The sequence below is a fragment of the Heliangelus exortis genome, chromosome 7, assembly GCF_036169615.1.
Source record: "Heliangelus exortis chromosome 7, bHelExo1.hap1, whole genome shotgun sequence".
NCBI lineage: Eukaryota > Metazoa > Chordata > Aves > Apodiformes > Trochilidae > Heliangelus > Heliangelus exortis.
In genome coordinates this window covers 20644451-20662022 of record NC_092428.1, presented here as the reverse complement: position 1 = coordinate 20662022, position 17572 = coordinate 20644451, and the positions used below count along the sequence as shown (strand labels likewise).

Here is a 17572-nt window from a genome sequence, read left to right as displayed (position 1 = left end):
AATAGAAAGAAGAGAACAAATTTACAGTAGATAACATTCAAGGACGTCAGAATACTGTTTTTTAAGCTACATTCATCATGGCAAAAGATGATGCAAAAGCAGAGATTAAGAAAAGTATTTTAAAAAGAAGAGGCTGTGGAAACAGAATAAACAGATCAAAAGACTCCATGCTTACCAATACAATATATGAGGAAGGAGAGTAAAAGAATAAAAATACTATGAGTGAATATGAACTGCAGTACGGAGCTTCATATAAAAATTAATAAGGAAAAAACGTATCTGTGTAATACCACGATTACATCTTCTCCTTATTTTTACCTGTTGATCAGGAAGAACAGAATCCACACAGCATTTATCAGTAGCACTGTGAATATCTAGGAACTGGTTTACCTGTACTATCAAATGGTGGCAATGTTGGTTGTAAATCCTGATTGCAGAAATCAGTCCGGCAGCACTCAATCGTTCGACGTAACTGTGCTTTAGGTGAGTCCTAGTGAAAGGGAATGGAATGGAGATTTAGCTTTGGAAGCAGTCAGCTAGGATGGGGATAGGATGTCACTGATACAACACAGCACAGACAAAAGTTCAAGCTACTTTAATTTTAAAATACAATTCAACCCCACAATCTAAGGTATGAGACAACATCACGGTGGCAGACAAGCACCACCTAATCTCGGGTACACACATTCTGAGTTCCTACTCTTTTTTATTCTTCGAGGAATTTTTTTTACTTGGTGCACAGAAATAAATTGTTCCTACACAAGTTGCTTTTTCATACACTGCAAAATTTTTAAGTTTGGTCAAATGAAGTTACTCATATGTTAAATAAATACTGAGGCAAAAAATCTCAGTCCTTTTAAAAGTTTTCCTCTTGGGCTCAGCAGCACTGTTTGCTTAAAAATATCTGCAGAACACCCTATAAAAGATGGAATGGCATAAGAATTAATCTGAAGGTAAGACACAATATAAATACAAGAACAATTTCAGGAGGTCATCATGACACTTCAGGTCTGAATCACAGCAATCCTAAGCATTCACAGCTGTAACTGAAGTCAAGAGTGCTTCCAAAAAGCAGTGCGACTGACAGCTACATTATATAGAAACTCAAGTGCTAGAAGTTTAAAATTGAGTATCCAAAACCAGTGAAAGCATTTTGACAGCAGAAAGGAGGAAAGCAAGCCATCTGGTGATTACCTCTGAAATCTTTGTTTAATGTAAGAAAAGTGACAAAAAAAGCAAAATCTAGTCTTGCAAGGCAACATTAATTTTCCCATGTAGTGCTTTATCCATCTTCCAAATAAATCCAGGCTTTATTAACTATGTTTTCAGCTTCAACTTTTGCAACAGATCAAGAAGTTCTAACAGCAGCAGTCTGCTTATGCCTCTTTAAATCAAAAGTAAATTATATCCATGCAATTAATGATAAATAACTCTTCTGGAATGGGAAAACAAGTTATACATCAGAGAGGAAAACAAATGTATTTGGTCAACTGTGTGTAAATGTACATGAAACTTTAAGGGAGCTCTTTTATAATCTGTGACAAAAAATCCCTATGATTATGTTTTTCTGTCAAGTGAACTAAGAAAACAAGAAATTCCAAATTAAAACAATCAAAAAATTCTGTATTAAAACAAACTACTCAGATCATTTTGTCTGACTATAAAGTTGTCTCTTCAGCTGAGGAAAAAGCAGACAGAAGTATAAGCATGATGTCCACTATTTATCTTGTTAGTAGCTTATAGATACTTGTAGAGAACCCACAAGAAGCTACGATTCTATCCCAAGCTTGTTCAAACACAACTAAGTGTAGTTCTGTAACTACTCACCCACAATTGTTCAGTTCTCCTCAGTGGAGAGGTGCAAAATGCAATGACAGCAATTGCAAACTAGAGGGATTTAAACTGCTTATGCTATTTCTCTACATAATCCATGGAGATCTTAAATTTTAATGATATCTCATCTTCTTACCTTGCACTGGAAATCTGAACCCTCATACTTCATGCAGCCAGAAGCAAGTGTAGGTTCTCCATGCTCATCTTCTTCAATGATAGCAAAGCAATGCCCATTAGTTCTGGAATAAACATAAAAAATGTGCTTTACCAACATATTCGTTGTTTAATTTGCAATATTAGTTGACTACAAACCTATCAAGAATACTAGAATGGCAACATCTAGAAAAATTCTTCTTTAACACAGTGATTACCATACTGTTTGAGAACCCCCACAGTATTTTCAAATGGAACACTATGGGGATATTTTCTCCTGAATATTTTGTCTTCTACTTCCTTACCCACCTTCAAGATTGCTACTATCCAACCACACACACACAGTTGAGAAACAGCTGAAGGGGTGGAAGTGAGAAGATCTGACTAAAATCATATAGGTTAAAAAAAAAATTCACTCGTGTCTGTTCTTGAAACTGCGACGATGAACTCTTGAAGTCCCAGTATGGTGAAAAATGGCTATTTCAAGGCAGCCAAAAGCTGAGCTACACTTATGTGGAAAAAGATCTCTTAAATATTCAGCTTTTAGGGCAAAACAAAAAAGCAAACCAACTCCCAAGTCCACTTTCTGAAGCTGATGGTAACAAGTATATTACTTTCTTTCAAAAAAAATGGCACTGCAATTACCCATTATCTCTTTATACAAGCGCTTTCGTTTCTATAGTGAAAACTTCAACAACATTTTTAAGAATTCCCAAACCAATTTGCAATGGTAGGTCTGTCCTTTCAGTAACTGTAAAACTACAGATTCTTATTAAGTAAATCAAAACACACTCATTCCCTCAACACAGATACTAAGGAAAACAAGTCAAGAAATATTTTTGTTTGCCCTAATTTTTTATTTAAATGAATGTAAAGAAACGCAGATTTGGGAAACGTAATGCCATAAAATACTCTTCACATAAGCACTGCATAAATGTTATTAACTCTTTAATAGCTTAATTATCAATATCATGACCTAAACAACCCTCATTTCAGACAAAAAATTAGTAAGGCCTATACTCACTGCATCCACTAGAGGGCGATAAAAAGGAAAAAAAAAAAAAAAAACCAAAGGACTTGAAATACAAAGTATTGGATACTGGTACGTTTTCTAAGTGCAAAACTTAGGTTTGTAACATATCATCTATGTTTACATTTAAAAAGATAGTAGTGTGCATTCCCCCCCGTTGTATTCCACAAAACCTGCTTTATATGCCAAGCTTTAGAGAGGCTTTGTTTGTTAAAGTTCGGTGTTAAAGTGAAGATCCAAATTACAATAGCAAAAATGTTTTCTACTGTGTATCTTTATATTAATTCTCAAGGAAGTGAACAGAAAGGCCTTAAACATGGTACTAGAAACAAAGAGAAAAGAAAAAGAAAACCAAGGACATTTCACAACATGAAGAAAACAAACAAACACATATTCAGTATATGAGCATGTTACCTTCCTGTCCCTGTGTGTTAAAGACTTTTGTCTCCCCTTTACCTCATACTCTACAATTAATGAACATGCAAGAAGAATTCTCACTCAATGGCTGTGGTGCTAACATTACCTTTTGACTATTAGGTGAACGCGGATTAATCAAGCAGGTGGTCATATCAGAAATCTAGATTTGGCTAATTTAATAGTCACACAGTTATAAAATGCTAGAGGTTACCTTAAAACCTGTCCTTCATAGTTGCTGGGGGAAACTGGCTGTTTGCAGTTGATTTTAGGGAATGGTGAAAGCAGTCCTGCTTTACACATGAACATGGGTTTTAGTGCTCAGCTCTCCACAGAACCAGGTAGCCTCTAATCAGTTAAAGTTAAATTACCTGTCAGAACCTCAGCCATCTCTCTAGAGACAGTTTGCTCTTTCACAAGCAAAAAATGAGTGTCTTCAAAGAGCTTCTACTCCCCTGTACACAATACTTACATGCACGTGTTATTAATAGCATCATCTGGACAATGTCCTGAGCAGTAGCACTTAAGAAAAGGTAAAGTGTCTTCTGGAGCAAGTGTTACTCCATTTGCTTGTTTCTTTTGGTCAGGATTTGTCTTCATTCCTGTGCCATGAAGCATGCTGTCTAGATTTTGACCTAAACCTTTAAAAAAAAAACAAAAACAAATAAAATGTTTTTGAACCTCTCTGATAACTGTTCAAAAGCTTTACAGGTAAAACACAACAACAGAATGATTAAGAAGTAATTTAATTATACAGGACACAAGAACCTTCTCTCTCAAAATTATGTCTGAAATTTGAGTTGGTAATTTTGTTCTAGAATATCTAACTGCAATCTTACATATCTTAACAGCAGAACTTCCAACCATAATCAATATAAACAGAAAGGGTATTCTCCATTTTTGAGGTGGAACAGAAAAGTACTGATGATCCTTTCTCATTCGTGTGTGTAGAAAACCAAAATACTGACTGCTTGATAACCACAACACTATAATTTTATGCATGACTGAGAGTACTTAATATGCAATTTTCTAATTTTCTGAACCAAAGTAATTTTTTATGGATTCACAGACTCATAGAACAGCAGTAATAACTCAAAAATCTCTTGGCCTTTTTGATCTCTCTGTGCATTAGTACTTCAAAACAGAGCTAAAGTAAACCTTGTTTGTAAATTAAATTTTAGTAAATGACAGGAACATCCACACAAACAAGCTTTCAGAGAATAAAAATAGAGCTAAATTACATTCCATGTAACCCTCACATTCTCAACAGCAGGAGAGTTGAATATCATTTGTTCTAGTTCATATTACTAAAGTGCTTTTGTGAAATTAGGAAGAAGAAAAATTCCATCTGTTTTTTTCTTAGCAAAGAACATCCAGAAAAAAATTTAGAATATTATCTGCCTCATTTGGAATATGATTTGTGACCACTATATGAGATGGGAACATATTCACTCATCTGCTCCAGCTTTATCATGTATACCAACCAAAAATTTCTTTTTGTCCACCACCTAAGAGAATTTTTGGCCCCAAGTCCTCAAGGTGTCAACTAAATGAAGAGAAAAGAGTTGTGAACAGACTATTACCTGTACTGACACATTTTACACAAGTGTCTGTGGGAGGCTCAGTGTGCAATGTAAGAGAAGAACCAGTCAGGACCGACAAAAGCTTTGACAAATGCACTTAGAATTAAAAAAAAAAAAAAAAAGTAGATGCCTCAGTACATCTCAGAAAAATCTTAGTCTTAATAAAAATTTCAGTTTATCTAAGAATAATTTTTTTTAAAGTATTTTGAACAAAATTAATGGTCTCTTAACAGATTCTTGTGGCTTCCTGTCAAACGCACCAAACGCTATCTGTAATGAGAACATTACTCATGTTGTACCTTGCTTGAAAGATGTGCAGAAAAACTTGATTAAAACCCTGTGTAGATACCACCCTATCATTCTACTGTAACAGCCACTGTATCATTCAGACAAATGTGTGATTAAATATTAGCAAAGTTTGACCTTATTGTTCTGAAAAAAGCAGACTTGCAGATTTCCTTCTCTATTATAGCAAGCCCAGTCCATTGTCCTGATTCAGTGATTTCCCTAGAAGTGATGAAACTCTACCTTTTTCAGATACAATAAAGAGTACATCCTAAGAAAGTACAGCACGTGATTTACGTAAACTCTCAAATCACTCAGCCATGTTCTATTTGAAATGCACTTTTCAAACAGTACTTCATTAATGACAGAGATAAATATTCCAGATACGTACAGACTGTTAACAAGAAAGATCCAGTGCTACAATAACAGTCTCCCTATGCACAGTATTTTTGATTTAACCAAGAGGAATTTTGCACGTATGAAACAGAAGCTCCTCCATCAGTCTTCTACAGATTTCTTCCCAGCATAAACTGAAAGCTCATTTTAATACTGTGCTACAGATGTTACACAATATTCTGTATTCACATTTGAGAGATACTCAAAGAACAGGTAGTTCTACTTAGTATTTAAAGGAAAAACCACTGCATATGTACAAATATTTTCTTTTCTTCTAATTTTGTTGAGCTACTAAGGTATCTTTCCTCATGAATGTTATAAAAGTCCCTTTATCTTCAGGGACACTCCACATGTTAAAAGTCTGAATACTTTATGATCTTTGTCTCACAGTCACTCATGCATCCTCCTACTCAAGCATCAAATGAAGCACATTTTTTCAGTTCCTCAGAAGAGAAATCAAGGAACCCTTAAATCATAACTTCTTGCTCAGAAGGGAAAGAACAAGATTTTTATGCAGGTCTTGATCTTTTCAAGCAGCACTATTTTTTGTAAACTATGAACAGGTATACCAATCTTTAATAGTAAAGCTGAAATGAAATAAATTTTTCCCTCTTTATTATGATGGATTGTTTAACCAAATTTCTGAAAAACATACACGAAATAAAATCCAAAACAGATAACTGTGTTTTCAAAGAACTGGGATATTTGTCTTTTGTACAGCTTATATAGACAAAGACTTCTATTCAAAGCAAAAAAATACTACAATATCATTATCTTTATAATTTGAAAGAGTAGTCCATGGTAGACTGTTTTATCTTTAAGGTAAATATATGAATACCACAGAGAATGGGGGAAAGAATTACTTCACTCTTGTGTTTTTACTTTCTAGGACCATACCAAGAACTGTTAATAAAATGAGTTCAAGTATTCAGTGAAGGAAGAAAAAGGAAAATATTGAGACTGTTTGGGATCACTTCAAAATAGTTTTTAATAGCCTTCATCTACATATTATCTCTAACTGTATCCTTTACAACAGTACTACAATTCATTCACAGCATTTCAAGAAAGATTAGTGTCTAACAGATGCTAGGTATGGGCAAAGAAGGTGAATTTCATTAATTCCTTGGCTTCCATTCACCTGAGATGCAAAGGGGCAGATCAAGATCCAAATGGGGTCACACTGGTTCATTGCCAGTTTTCTTGGTTAACAGGTACTGGGTAAATCAACGAGAGGAAACAAAGTATATTCCTAAATATTATCTCGCTTCCAGAACTGCCTGACCCTCTTGCACCAGTGCTCTCACTATCCCCTACTCTGAGCTTCACCTCTCAAACATTCACACAACTTTATTTTCCTTCTGGGAGCAGGACAGAGAAAGGGAGGCTCATGTTTTAAGGATCTGTGTCACTATACTACTTGGTGATGTAATTAATAGCTCCTTTTCCATGACACATGGAGTTGTCAGTTCTGCAGTGCAGCTAAGAAATACACAAACCTCCCATAACATTCAAAGGTTGAAGTGCAATACACCAATATACAGCTTCAAAAAGTTTGCACTGAAATACAGTATCCAGAGATTTCAGGCACACCAAAGCTTCTGTCTCCATGATTTCCTACCCTCTCTCCACCTGTCAACTGCACAGGGCCAAATTTATATACAGTAGCAGCAAATGGGCTGTCATGCACTAGAGGACTTGTAAAAGGGTCCTGGATCAGTCTCAGCCTCTTTGTTCAGACTTGAGAACTACAGTATCATATAATGTATATTTTACCATATTTCAAAAATGTACAAAATTAAATTAAGTCTAAGAGTGATGGTCAGCTATAACATTTTCCTCACATAGCCACAGTGGAAGACAATAAAAAGAAATAAACTGATGGGGCTTCAGGTTCCCAGTTCATCATGTGCTCTGCCCCATCACTATAATGTCTCATACATACTGAATTAATTGTAAATTTCTAGAGCTGTGAACAACTGCAACAGATAAGACATTTAAATGGCTGTTTTAAATTAAACTTTTTATAATAAAAAAGAACAATGTCAGCCAATGTATCATATCCAGACCTTGCTTGGAAATATAAATTATTCAAGGAACTACTTCTTCCTGTAATAGAAAAAAAGTTTGATTCTAAAATGTATTTTAAAGAAGCCCAGTATATTAAAACTCTCACCAGTTAGAACTTTTAAGTTTCCTTGAAAGCATAGCTTCAAATACTAATACTAATAACCTTTAAAAAGTAGTGCACGTGACAGTGAAGTGTTATTAACCTCTAAAAAACCTGAGCTAATTTGGTTGCAATGCAATGCCAGGATACATACATAATTTCATTAAGTCTTCTGATCTAAGAGAAGATTTGTAACCTATAAAAAAACCAGCTCTATTAAGAACTGCACAGACAGAGTTAAAGACAAGTACCAAAGCGAAATTATTGCCTACAGTTTCTTACTTAAGCATAACCCCTCTACCTCCACAAATGAAACTCCAATGGTAGAACTGGTAGCCCACAGCATCCCAGTCGTTCAACAGCTTTCTGAATTCTTAACATATATGTTCCACATAAAATCTTTATTACAGAGTACATTATCCTTAAAATAGATTTAACCTTGCAGAACTATAGTACTCATCACTTCCTTGTAGCTATTCTGATTGAAGCTTGTAAACCCAATAAATTCAGAACTTAAATAAGAAGAACCTTTGTCAGAAGACACATTCCTCAGCCTTCCTGCTGGTGTTAGCTGATGCTCAGGGCTTGCCCACAGTGGGCTCTTTTCATATGAGATGAGAAGTTGTACCCAAGCTCTTTGGTGTTAGATACACCTTCCTTATGAAAAAGACATACCTGGAAATTTTTCTGTGGTAGTTTTAAATTACTTGTTCTTGCTTTGGGATGCAGAAATTGCAGAATCATTCACTCCAACAAGGATGTTTCACCTTTCTGTCTCTCATGAGCTTTTATAATGATTTAACGTGTACTGCCAGGTGAATTAAAGCACAGTACAACTGATACATATAAAGAAAAGGATACTGCTTCTTGAAAAACAAAACTATTTTAAAAATCAGAAAAAAACCCCATGTTTTTATGAGTGCAAAGAAAATACCTTAAAGGCTTCTATAAGCTCAGTGTCTGGCATTTTAACCATAATTCTCCCTATACTTCTTTTTATATATCAAGCCTGTGATCTCCAAAGACCAGGCATGTTAGAGGTAGTTCCACCTAGCCAAACTGGTTCCTAAAAATCACAGCACGTTCCCAGACTACTTGTTTAAAAACTCTTCCACCACCCTCCAGCTTTCCCAGAAGCTACATCAGTGTTCAACACAGACAGGCAGACCCTGCCCCCCTATCTCCCCCCTTACCAAGAAAAGCAACTTCTAAACAGGACTACTCTCTGTTCTTATATATTCAACAGAAAAGCCACAGACAAGAAAATTTTATGCATATTTTACTTTTAAAAAGTACATAGTATTCTAATTTAAAGGGACATTAAAAGAATAAAGTTATTTGGAACTAAAAATTACAATAAATATATAATCTCTAGGTAATCCATTAAAATAACTTTAATCAGAAAATACATAACAACACTTGTGTGCTGCCTGTGCTTTAAAGACAGATGCACACTGCAGTGGGAAAATCACTGATAAGCAGACCTACATTGTCCTCAAGCAACAGAGATCTGCTTCTGACAACTCTAAGTTTCCTCCATAGATGTTAGAACATTTTCTTTATTTCAGATCTGTTTAGATGTTTAAATTCAGTAGCTATTCAATCTAAAACCCAAAAAGTATGTAAAAGTATCATAGAATTACAGAATCATAGAATGGCTTAGGTGGGAAGAGACCTTAAAGATACCTACTCCAAACTCCCTGCCCTGGGCAGGGACACCTCTCAATTTGACAAGGTTGCTTAAAGCCTCATCCAACCTGACCCTGAACACCTCCAGGGAGGGGCATCCACAAGTTATAAAAAGTAAAAAAACTTATAAAAGTAAAAAGTTTTAGTAAAAAAGTATAGTTATACTTATAGTTGTAGTATAGTTATAGGAATAAAAATTAACATTTTTTTCTATATAAAATCTTTGGAAAAAAAAAGTGGGACAGTGAAATCAAATCTCAGTATTTTTCAGTTCACTAACAGACAATGCCAGGTTTAATTACTATTAATTATTGAAACAGACTTCATAACACAAATTATTTTAAAATAGAACTTTTCATAAACCTTTCTTCTCATTCATATTGAAAGCTATTAATATATTTTTAGTTAACTAATTTACAAAGATTAAAATACTGGTCTTCTGCAGTGTCTCTGAAGAATATATAAAGGTGTGACGAACTACATGCCCAACATTACATCACAGTAATAATACATAACATTTAGGATAATATGTTTAAGTTACATTAAGTTCTTTACTCCATTACAATAATTGATTAGTTATCCTCATCAAAGCCTTATAAAAAAACAAAGGAAGAACTCTACTTGGAAGTAAAATGGGTTCTCTGAAACAAAAATCTGCATTGGGGGAAGAAATAAAGGAGTGTTACCACAGTCCTCAGCTGCAACTGAAGCCAATAAACCACAGCCTTAGATGAGCAAAAAAAGAAAGTGGATGATGATGTAGAGCAAGTCACAGGTCTAAAAAGTATTGCAATGGCTTTCCACAGTGAGAAAGGAAATAATTTTTTTTCTTGAAAAAGTAGCTAGTAAGTCTAGCCCTCTGCTACCCAGGCTTATCTTCCAACATCTTTTTCAAGTGAAAAAGTCTCATAAGCTGTAAAGAAAATACAATCCAAAGGGTAACCACTCAGCCGCTCTGCTCTGTAGTACCAACCTGAGAAACAGCAACTTTTTGCCAATAATTTAATGGAACGTCCTCCATTTTCTGCTGTTGTTGTAAGACTATTTCCACACTAATAAACACATTCAGCCCCTGGCTTTTTAAAGTTCCCTGGTAATGAATCTAGTGTTTCTACTTTCCTTACTTTTCCTTTTCTTTCGTAAATAACATGAATTCTTTTCAGTGCCTCATAATGTGTCTTCTCCAACTCTACTGGTTCCTTTATGATGCTTTTTTTAACATCCTGCATTTATTTTCCTTGTGGAAGCTTTTATTTCCACTTTCAGATTTCAGTTTTTAGACTGCTAACTTTACATTTGCTTTTTCCTATGAAAATTTCAAATCCCTGATGACTAGCAACTTTCCCCCTCACCCAAGCACAAATCCTTCAGGAATCCAGGGACAAGCAGAGTGAGTTGACTGTTTTTCTACTCGCCACCCCTAGAAACCAAGAATATGTTTGAAGACAAGCCCAAGGATGTTTGAAGACAAGCCCTTAGGCAACTTGTGTCAAAGAACCAACATTTCAGCAAGCTCAACTTTCCCACGGCTTCCAAAACTTGCTTAGTATTGATCTGAAAGTCAGAAACATTCCTAGGTCAGAGCAATTTCTTCTTTAGAAGCTGAAAAAAAATTTCACAGGGTCTTTAAACTTAATTTAGCTATATTATTTGTTAGAAGTAACTTATTGAAGTATTATTTATAAATGTGAGTATGGATGGAGTTACTGTAATTTAATTTCAAATTAATTATAAGACCTATATATTTGTATTATTATTTTGATTTGTATCTAGAGGGGAAAAAATGTGTTCCTTCAGGTGCTACTGCCTTTGAATAAAATGCTGGAAACTTTTTATGAAAAGCATATCATTCCCCAACCTCTTCAAAGGAAGAAGCTGGTATCTCCTGTAAAAAAAAGAACGAAACTTCTTGAATACCAGTAGAACAAGCCCCACTGCAAAATTCTACATCTGAGAATATCTTAGGGTGGGATGGACCTCTAGAAGTCACCTGGTGCCATCCCCTAGTCAAAACAGGACCAACTTCTAATGCTAGACTAGGATGCTCAGCCATCCTTGTGAAATTACTGTCTGTAAGGATGGATATTGCACTACTTCTTCAGGCAGCCTGTTCTAATACTTAACCACATTCCCAGTGAAAATTTCCTTCTTAATTTCTCAACAAAGCTTTGTGATTTGTGCCTGCTACCAATCTAGTAATTTTACAGATACCTGTAAATATTTATAAATTTGTACTATAAGTCTCAACCATTTCCAAACTAAGTTATTTCTGTCAAAGTAGATTACGCTACTTCTTGCCAATCAAAAACTGTGTGTCCACAACAGGAAGAGGTACTGGTTTTGAGAATTTCCCTCTCCCAAATTAACTAATGTCACAAAGATGGAAGAACCCTGGATTTATGTTCACTGTTGCTTTCAGCCTCGAAATATTTGCTTGATGGCAAAGCTTCAAACTAAGATCTATGCTCTGCCCTGCTCCTGAAATACTTGTGTGCATGCAGACACACACATTGATCCAGAAAGGCAAACATCAGCTCTTAAAGCTCCCACTAGCAGTCAGGAGACACTATGCTGAGCCCCTGCAGGCTAAACCAATGAAAATCCTCAAACAACTTGGCAATTATACAGCAACACTTGTCCACAAGAAAAGTGTTTACAGTTCTGCAGGCTGCACTCAGTGATACAGAAGCCTTCAGTGTGTCTGTGGTAGCCTCCTGAGCTGAAGCCCAGAGGAAACTCAAAAGTAAGAATGGCAGTTTTAAATATCTTTAACAAAGTGCAGCTCTGCACAGCCCCTGAGAGAGGCCTTGGGTTACATAAAAGCTTAGCTGTGAATGTGCATATGTGGAATGGTACTTGAAAGAGCTTAAAGATGAGCCTCCTTGAACTGAGCCATTATTAATTTAATTTGGATCATAGTATAGTTGACGGGTCCTCCCTGGTCAATTCCACTTAAGTATCTTCAGTGTAATTTTAATATTTACAGTTTAATAAAGGTTGGTGTTAAGTCTAAGTGCTCCTCCCAACCAGGTTGGAAGCTGCAGCAGTTCCCAAATACACCTTTGCTCTTTGTTACAAGAAGATAAGTACTGGCACCTGGGAAGAGGCAGAACCAAATGGCTACCGGCCAGGCCCACTGCACATTAACACAAACCTGCTCTTAAAACTAGTTGTCAAGCACAGGCTTGAAAGACAGCTCTGCTAAATCCCTTAACCTAATATTGCAGGTACACACCAGAAACAGAACACAAAGATTGTCATTTGGATACTCCTCTCTCAATTTTAATATGTTCATTGAATTGTCAATCTTGAAAGTAAATACCTCAAGAAGTATCTCAAAATCAAGCACTTGATTGAATTGATGAAAGTATAAAAAGAGAATATAAACCCTTTTATACCCAAGTATTAAAACAGCAGTACCAAATTAGTCTTGTCTATTTCCTTGAAATAAACTGAAAGCTCTGTGAACTCAAACATGTGAGAAGTGCACACCTGGGAGAAGAAAAAAAATCTTACACAGAGACCAAATACAGATGTACCTGCTTGATGCACTCACAGAGCACCACTGTTAACATGAGAATACAATCCCACTAACAGCTCAGGTACCATTATGCTGTTCTGACACTTCTCTTGACTAATAGACAGGTTCAGTTGATAATAAGAAATAAATAAGTAGTGACTGGAAAGACAACAGGTGTACAATATTTTCACTAAGTGAAATCCTGACTATCATGGACTATGTATATAGCAACCACAAATATAGGAAATAAATTTAGAAAGTCAAACCTTCAATTCTGCTGCTTATATAACTTCCTCCACAGCATACTATGCATTTCTGGTACAGTCTTCATTTATGCATTTGCTAAGATAGAGCTAATTTATAACCTATACTACAAGAACACATGGACTACTATAATGTGCTTCTTTTTAGGGAAGATGCCAGGCAGATAAGTCACCTGCCTGCAAAAGAATAAAAAGGCAAACCCAAACCCCAAAGAAAAAAACAATCACCCCAACTACTGGAATACCTCTCAATTACAGATGAAAAATAGAAATATATTTCAACTAGCACATATTTACCTTGAACATGGAGAATGACAAGCAGGTAGGCTCCAAGCAGTCGCTCATAAACTCTGGTTCGAGTCATTGTTCACTTTCAATCCTCTCTGTGCAAGGGAACTGCTCCTTCTGTTTGACAAGTGTTAAGTTTTGTTTGTTCAGTGAAGCCTAATACAAGATTTGGTGCTTGATTATGAGGATGCTTTTGTAACTTTTCCAATTTCGTTTCCTAAAAAAAAAAGTAAAAAAAAGTGTTATGAAAATCCTTGCATTTTTGAAATAAGAAAAAACCCTTAAGATTTTTCAAACTTATCATAACCATGTGGCTGTAGAAACCAATTAAAAATGAATATATTTATTACAATTAATAACTGAAAACATTAGCCCTATTTACTATCCAGCTGAACAGTAGGGTTCTTCAGAAATACGTATTTTCAGTAACAACCTGCAGGAACTTTTTTACATTCCTATCTAATAACACGTGTTTTAGACTCACAGATACCTAACATAGATAGTATTCAACAAATTAACACGTGAAAGGAAATCAATTTGAAAACTATTTTCTTTACAGAAATTAAAATTAATACTAAGTATTTTTCTTAAAAAAAGAAAATCAGTGGTGACTTCCCATAATACTGGGGGGAAAGAAGCAAAAGCATGTTGAGCCACCAGTTGAAAAAAATGCTTGCAGAGGAGCTTTATGGTAATAAAAGCCCAGCCTCTCTGCTGCATGAAAGGTAAATAGTTACCTCATTTACTTACAGTGTTAGTTTTGTCTTCTAGAATAGTACTGTCTGAAAAGAAATTATATATATATATAAAAAAAGTAGGATCTCATTTAACATTTGAATGAAGAAATTAATTTCTCACTTAGCATCAATTATATTCCAAGTCCCTCTTCCTGTGGACTATGTTACAGAGTTTTCTGGGCAAAAGAAAGTTAGCTCAGCTCACTACACCAATGAGCACTTATTATTAATCTCTGTCCCAATTCAAACCCCTGATATCCTTCTGGTTTTCTAATTTTCATGCAAATTAATCCCTCCTGAAAAATTATGCCACTTCATGCACACGGCATTTGCTCAAAATAAAAAAAAGTTTTACTCATCCAGTGGTTGAGCACCTAGCAAAGACAGCAAAATTGGGTAATAAGTTATTTTCAGACTGCAGAAGTTGTGGTCTCATTCTGCTTAACGAACCTTCCACAGCAAATCTTGAAGAAAGCATAATTGGGCCCCAAAGAACTAAAAATCCACTTGAACACCTAAATAGTTAATTGCAACAAAAGCCGTACTGCAGGAAGAGGAACAGAGGAGTGATTTTGCCTTTTTGTGGCACTCTCTTATTTCGGTGGGCTTGACCCCCCGACCCCTGTCAGCCTGGTGCTGCAATTGCTGTTGGTGGCCACTTCCACCATCAACCACTCAGTCTGTCTGTCAGGAAGACCCAAGAACGTTTCATTATAATTAGTGCTTTGGAGGCATTTAACATGGAGGCAAATTAGTGGCCCAGCCGGGAGGTGTCCATCCCTTTCAATTTTGGTGGGGTGAGGGCAGGCCGCCCCGACCCCTGGCCTACTTTTTACACCTCCCAAGCTTCTTCCCGACAAAGCCACCAAGTGTCTCCACACCCCAAGAGATCGGGGCCAGCCCTGGGATGTGTGCCTCATGGCCATGGGCCTCTCCCAGCCACAGGTCCTGTGCCCTAAAGGCTGCTGCTGCTGCCACCCTGGCGTTTGCCACGCTCACTGACAGGATTGCAGCATCCTCAGCACCAGCAACTTCAACACACACTTCCTAGTGAGGCAGAGGTAAAAGCAGCATGGTAACAAAAATAGTCACTCTCTTCAGTGTTTCCTAGTCACAGGGAAGAGCAATAATTCTGACAGCTGACAGAGCTGTCCTTCCAGCAATAAAAACATAAGGCCAGCAACACAAGTCTGTAAGGATTATTTGCTTTCTTCCGTACTTCAGTCACAATGAACTTCAGTCCTCAATAAAATGTGTGGGAGATGAAAACTGCCATCAGCTTTTGTGTGGTAATACAAAAAAGGCTTTCCTTCAGTACTATTCTTGCAGTCCATCAAAGAAAATAATCCCCACTTAAGCTGTATTTTAAAACAATTTCTCTCTGTCTGCTCTATGCAAGTTTCAGTAAGGACTGCACATTCTCAGTCTTCCACATTTCAAGAGCTGGAGTGTTTAAAACTTCCACAAAATCAGCCATCTGGCTCCCCAGTGCAATAAGGTAGAAAGCACACTAGCACGGTAACTTAATGTGCAATGTCTATTTACCACATTATAAAAAAACCCAAGAAACGGGAAAAAGGGAACAAATTAATGCAACTCCTTTCTGATTTCATGGTAATTTTCGTTCAGTGAGACAATCTAAGGCAGTTTTCAGAAAAACTGTCCAAGTCTCTTCAATATATAATGCTCTCCACTTAGAACCAATATTTTGTACCAGTCTTCCTTTCATTACTATTTCACTTTACACAAGTGTGAATAAAGGTAAATACATATTAAAAAAAAATATAAAAAACATCTAATAAAATGACACTGAGAACAAGTTTCATTATAATTCCCCATTTTAAAATTATTCTAATTTGAGAATGCTGATCAGCATTCAAAAAAATACCTCAAAAACCAGAAAGTAAAACCCAGTAAGGCTGTAGTTCCCTTCTCTTCCCCTGCAATCCACAAATCCTTAATACTCTATCTTCACTTTCTGTTGCTGTCAGCATCAAGTTCCCTGGTACCAGGAAAGCTCTGCAGCTGACTACAAGGTTTGGCCAGATAAGCACCGCTGAACCTTGCTGCCCTAGGGCACTGAGGATACTAATTCACCCTTGGCAGGTGAGCTGAAGTCCCTGATGAAGAACTAGTGATTTACAATACAATATTCCAGTGTGGATACATGTTATGTTCTACCACTCAAACTGCAGAAGCAACAAAGCTCTGTCAAAACCATGACATGGATGGGTTGAGGCAGTTTTTTCTGTTACCACAGTCAAATTCAGCAGAGCTTTCCTGCCACAGCTACCGGAAGAAATTTTGGGCATTTTTTTTCACTGATCCTTTGAACTGTTCCTCCTTTTTCTCATATAAGTTTCTGAGCTAAACAAACTAAGATAATTAGTTTGCCATCAGCCTACCTTGTTCTTTTGCAGAAACAGAAACTGTTGGAAAATATTTAATCCTTAAGGTCACTTGGCACTCCATAGCTATGTAATTGAAAAGCTTAAAACAAAAGTTTTAAAAAACAGACTAGTTGTTCCAGTGCTTCTAATAAATGCCACACCCCAAGATGATGCTGTTATGACCTTCATATGAGAATAGCTTTCACTAAAAAAAAAATAATCAAACCATAACAACAAAAAAATACATTAGACAAAACTGAAGAGGTTGCAGCAACACTTTTTCTGCACTGTTTCTGGATTGCTTTTAAAGAGGAAGACTAACAGCCCTGTTTAAGCACACTATCTGAAGTAAGCAGCTACTGGAATTTTTCCAAAATCTTCCTGATATTAAGAGCGTAGAATCACACAACTGAATGACTACTTCAAATGTGTTGAAGCACCAATTAACACCTGAAATGCTACTGTGCCAGAGTGATGCTGAAGAAATTCAAATCCATAAATCAATCAGTTGATTTCAAAGTCCTCACAGTCTCGTTTTCAATCATAGCCATGAAGTGTTCAATCATAACCCATAATCCATTAAAAAGTAATTTATTCATCAATTGAAAAACCCAATTTTTCTGCAGTGTAACTTATTATCCTTCCTAAAAATAGTTTATTGACGAAAATGCTTTAGTTATTGAAACTGGGGGTGGGGTTCTGAACTGGAACTCAGCTGTGTATTCATGGCACTATCACAGCAGTCTAGCCCCATGCTCCATATGACTCCAAATATATGAAGCTGAAGAGTGCAAGATTTGTCGTACGTCCAAAACGATTTTGAA

The 17572-nt window shown here is 36.2% G+C and overlaps 1 protein-coding gene across 5 annotated transcripts in view; it reads right to left on the bottom strand.

Moving 5' to 3' along the window:
- BMPR1A (bone morphogenetic protein receptor type 1A) overlaps positions 1-17572 on the bottom strand; it is an 80551-nt gene that overhangs the window by 11247 nt on the left and 51732 nt on the right. For all 5 annotated transcript variants that reach the window (XM_071749255.1, XM_071749258.1, XM_071749259.1 and 2 more), the window contains 4 exons: positions 13631-13838; positions 3903-4071; positions 1970-2072; positions 391-490 (listed from right to left, as the gene is read on the bottom strand). In XM_071749255.1, the coding sequence (XP_071605356.1) occupies positions 391-490; positions 1970-2072; positions 3903-4071; positions 13631-13697 (439 nt within the window). In that variant the 5' untranslated portion in view covers positions 13698-13838. The remainder of the gene's footprint in view (positions 1-390; positions 491-1969; positions 2073-3902; positions 4072-13630; positions 13839-17572) is intronic.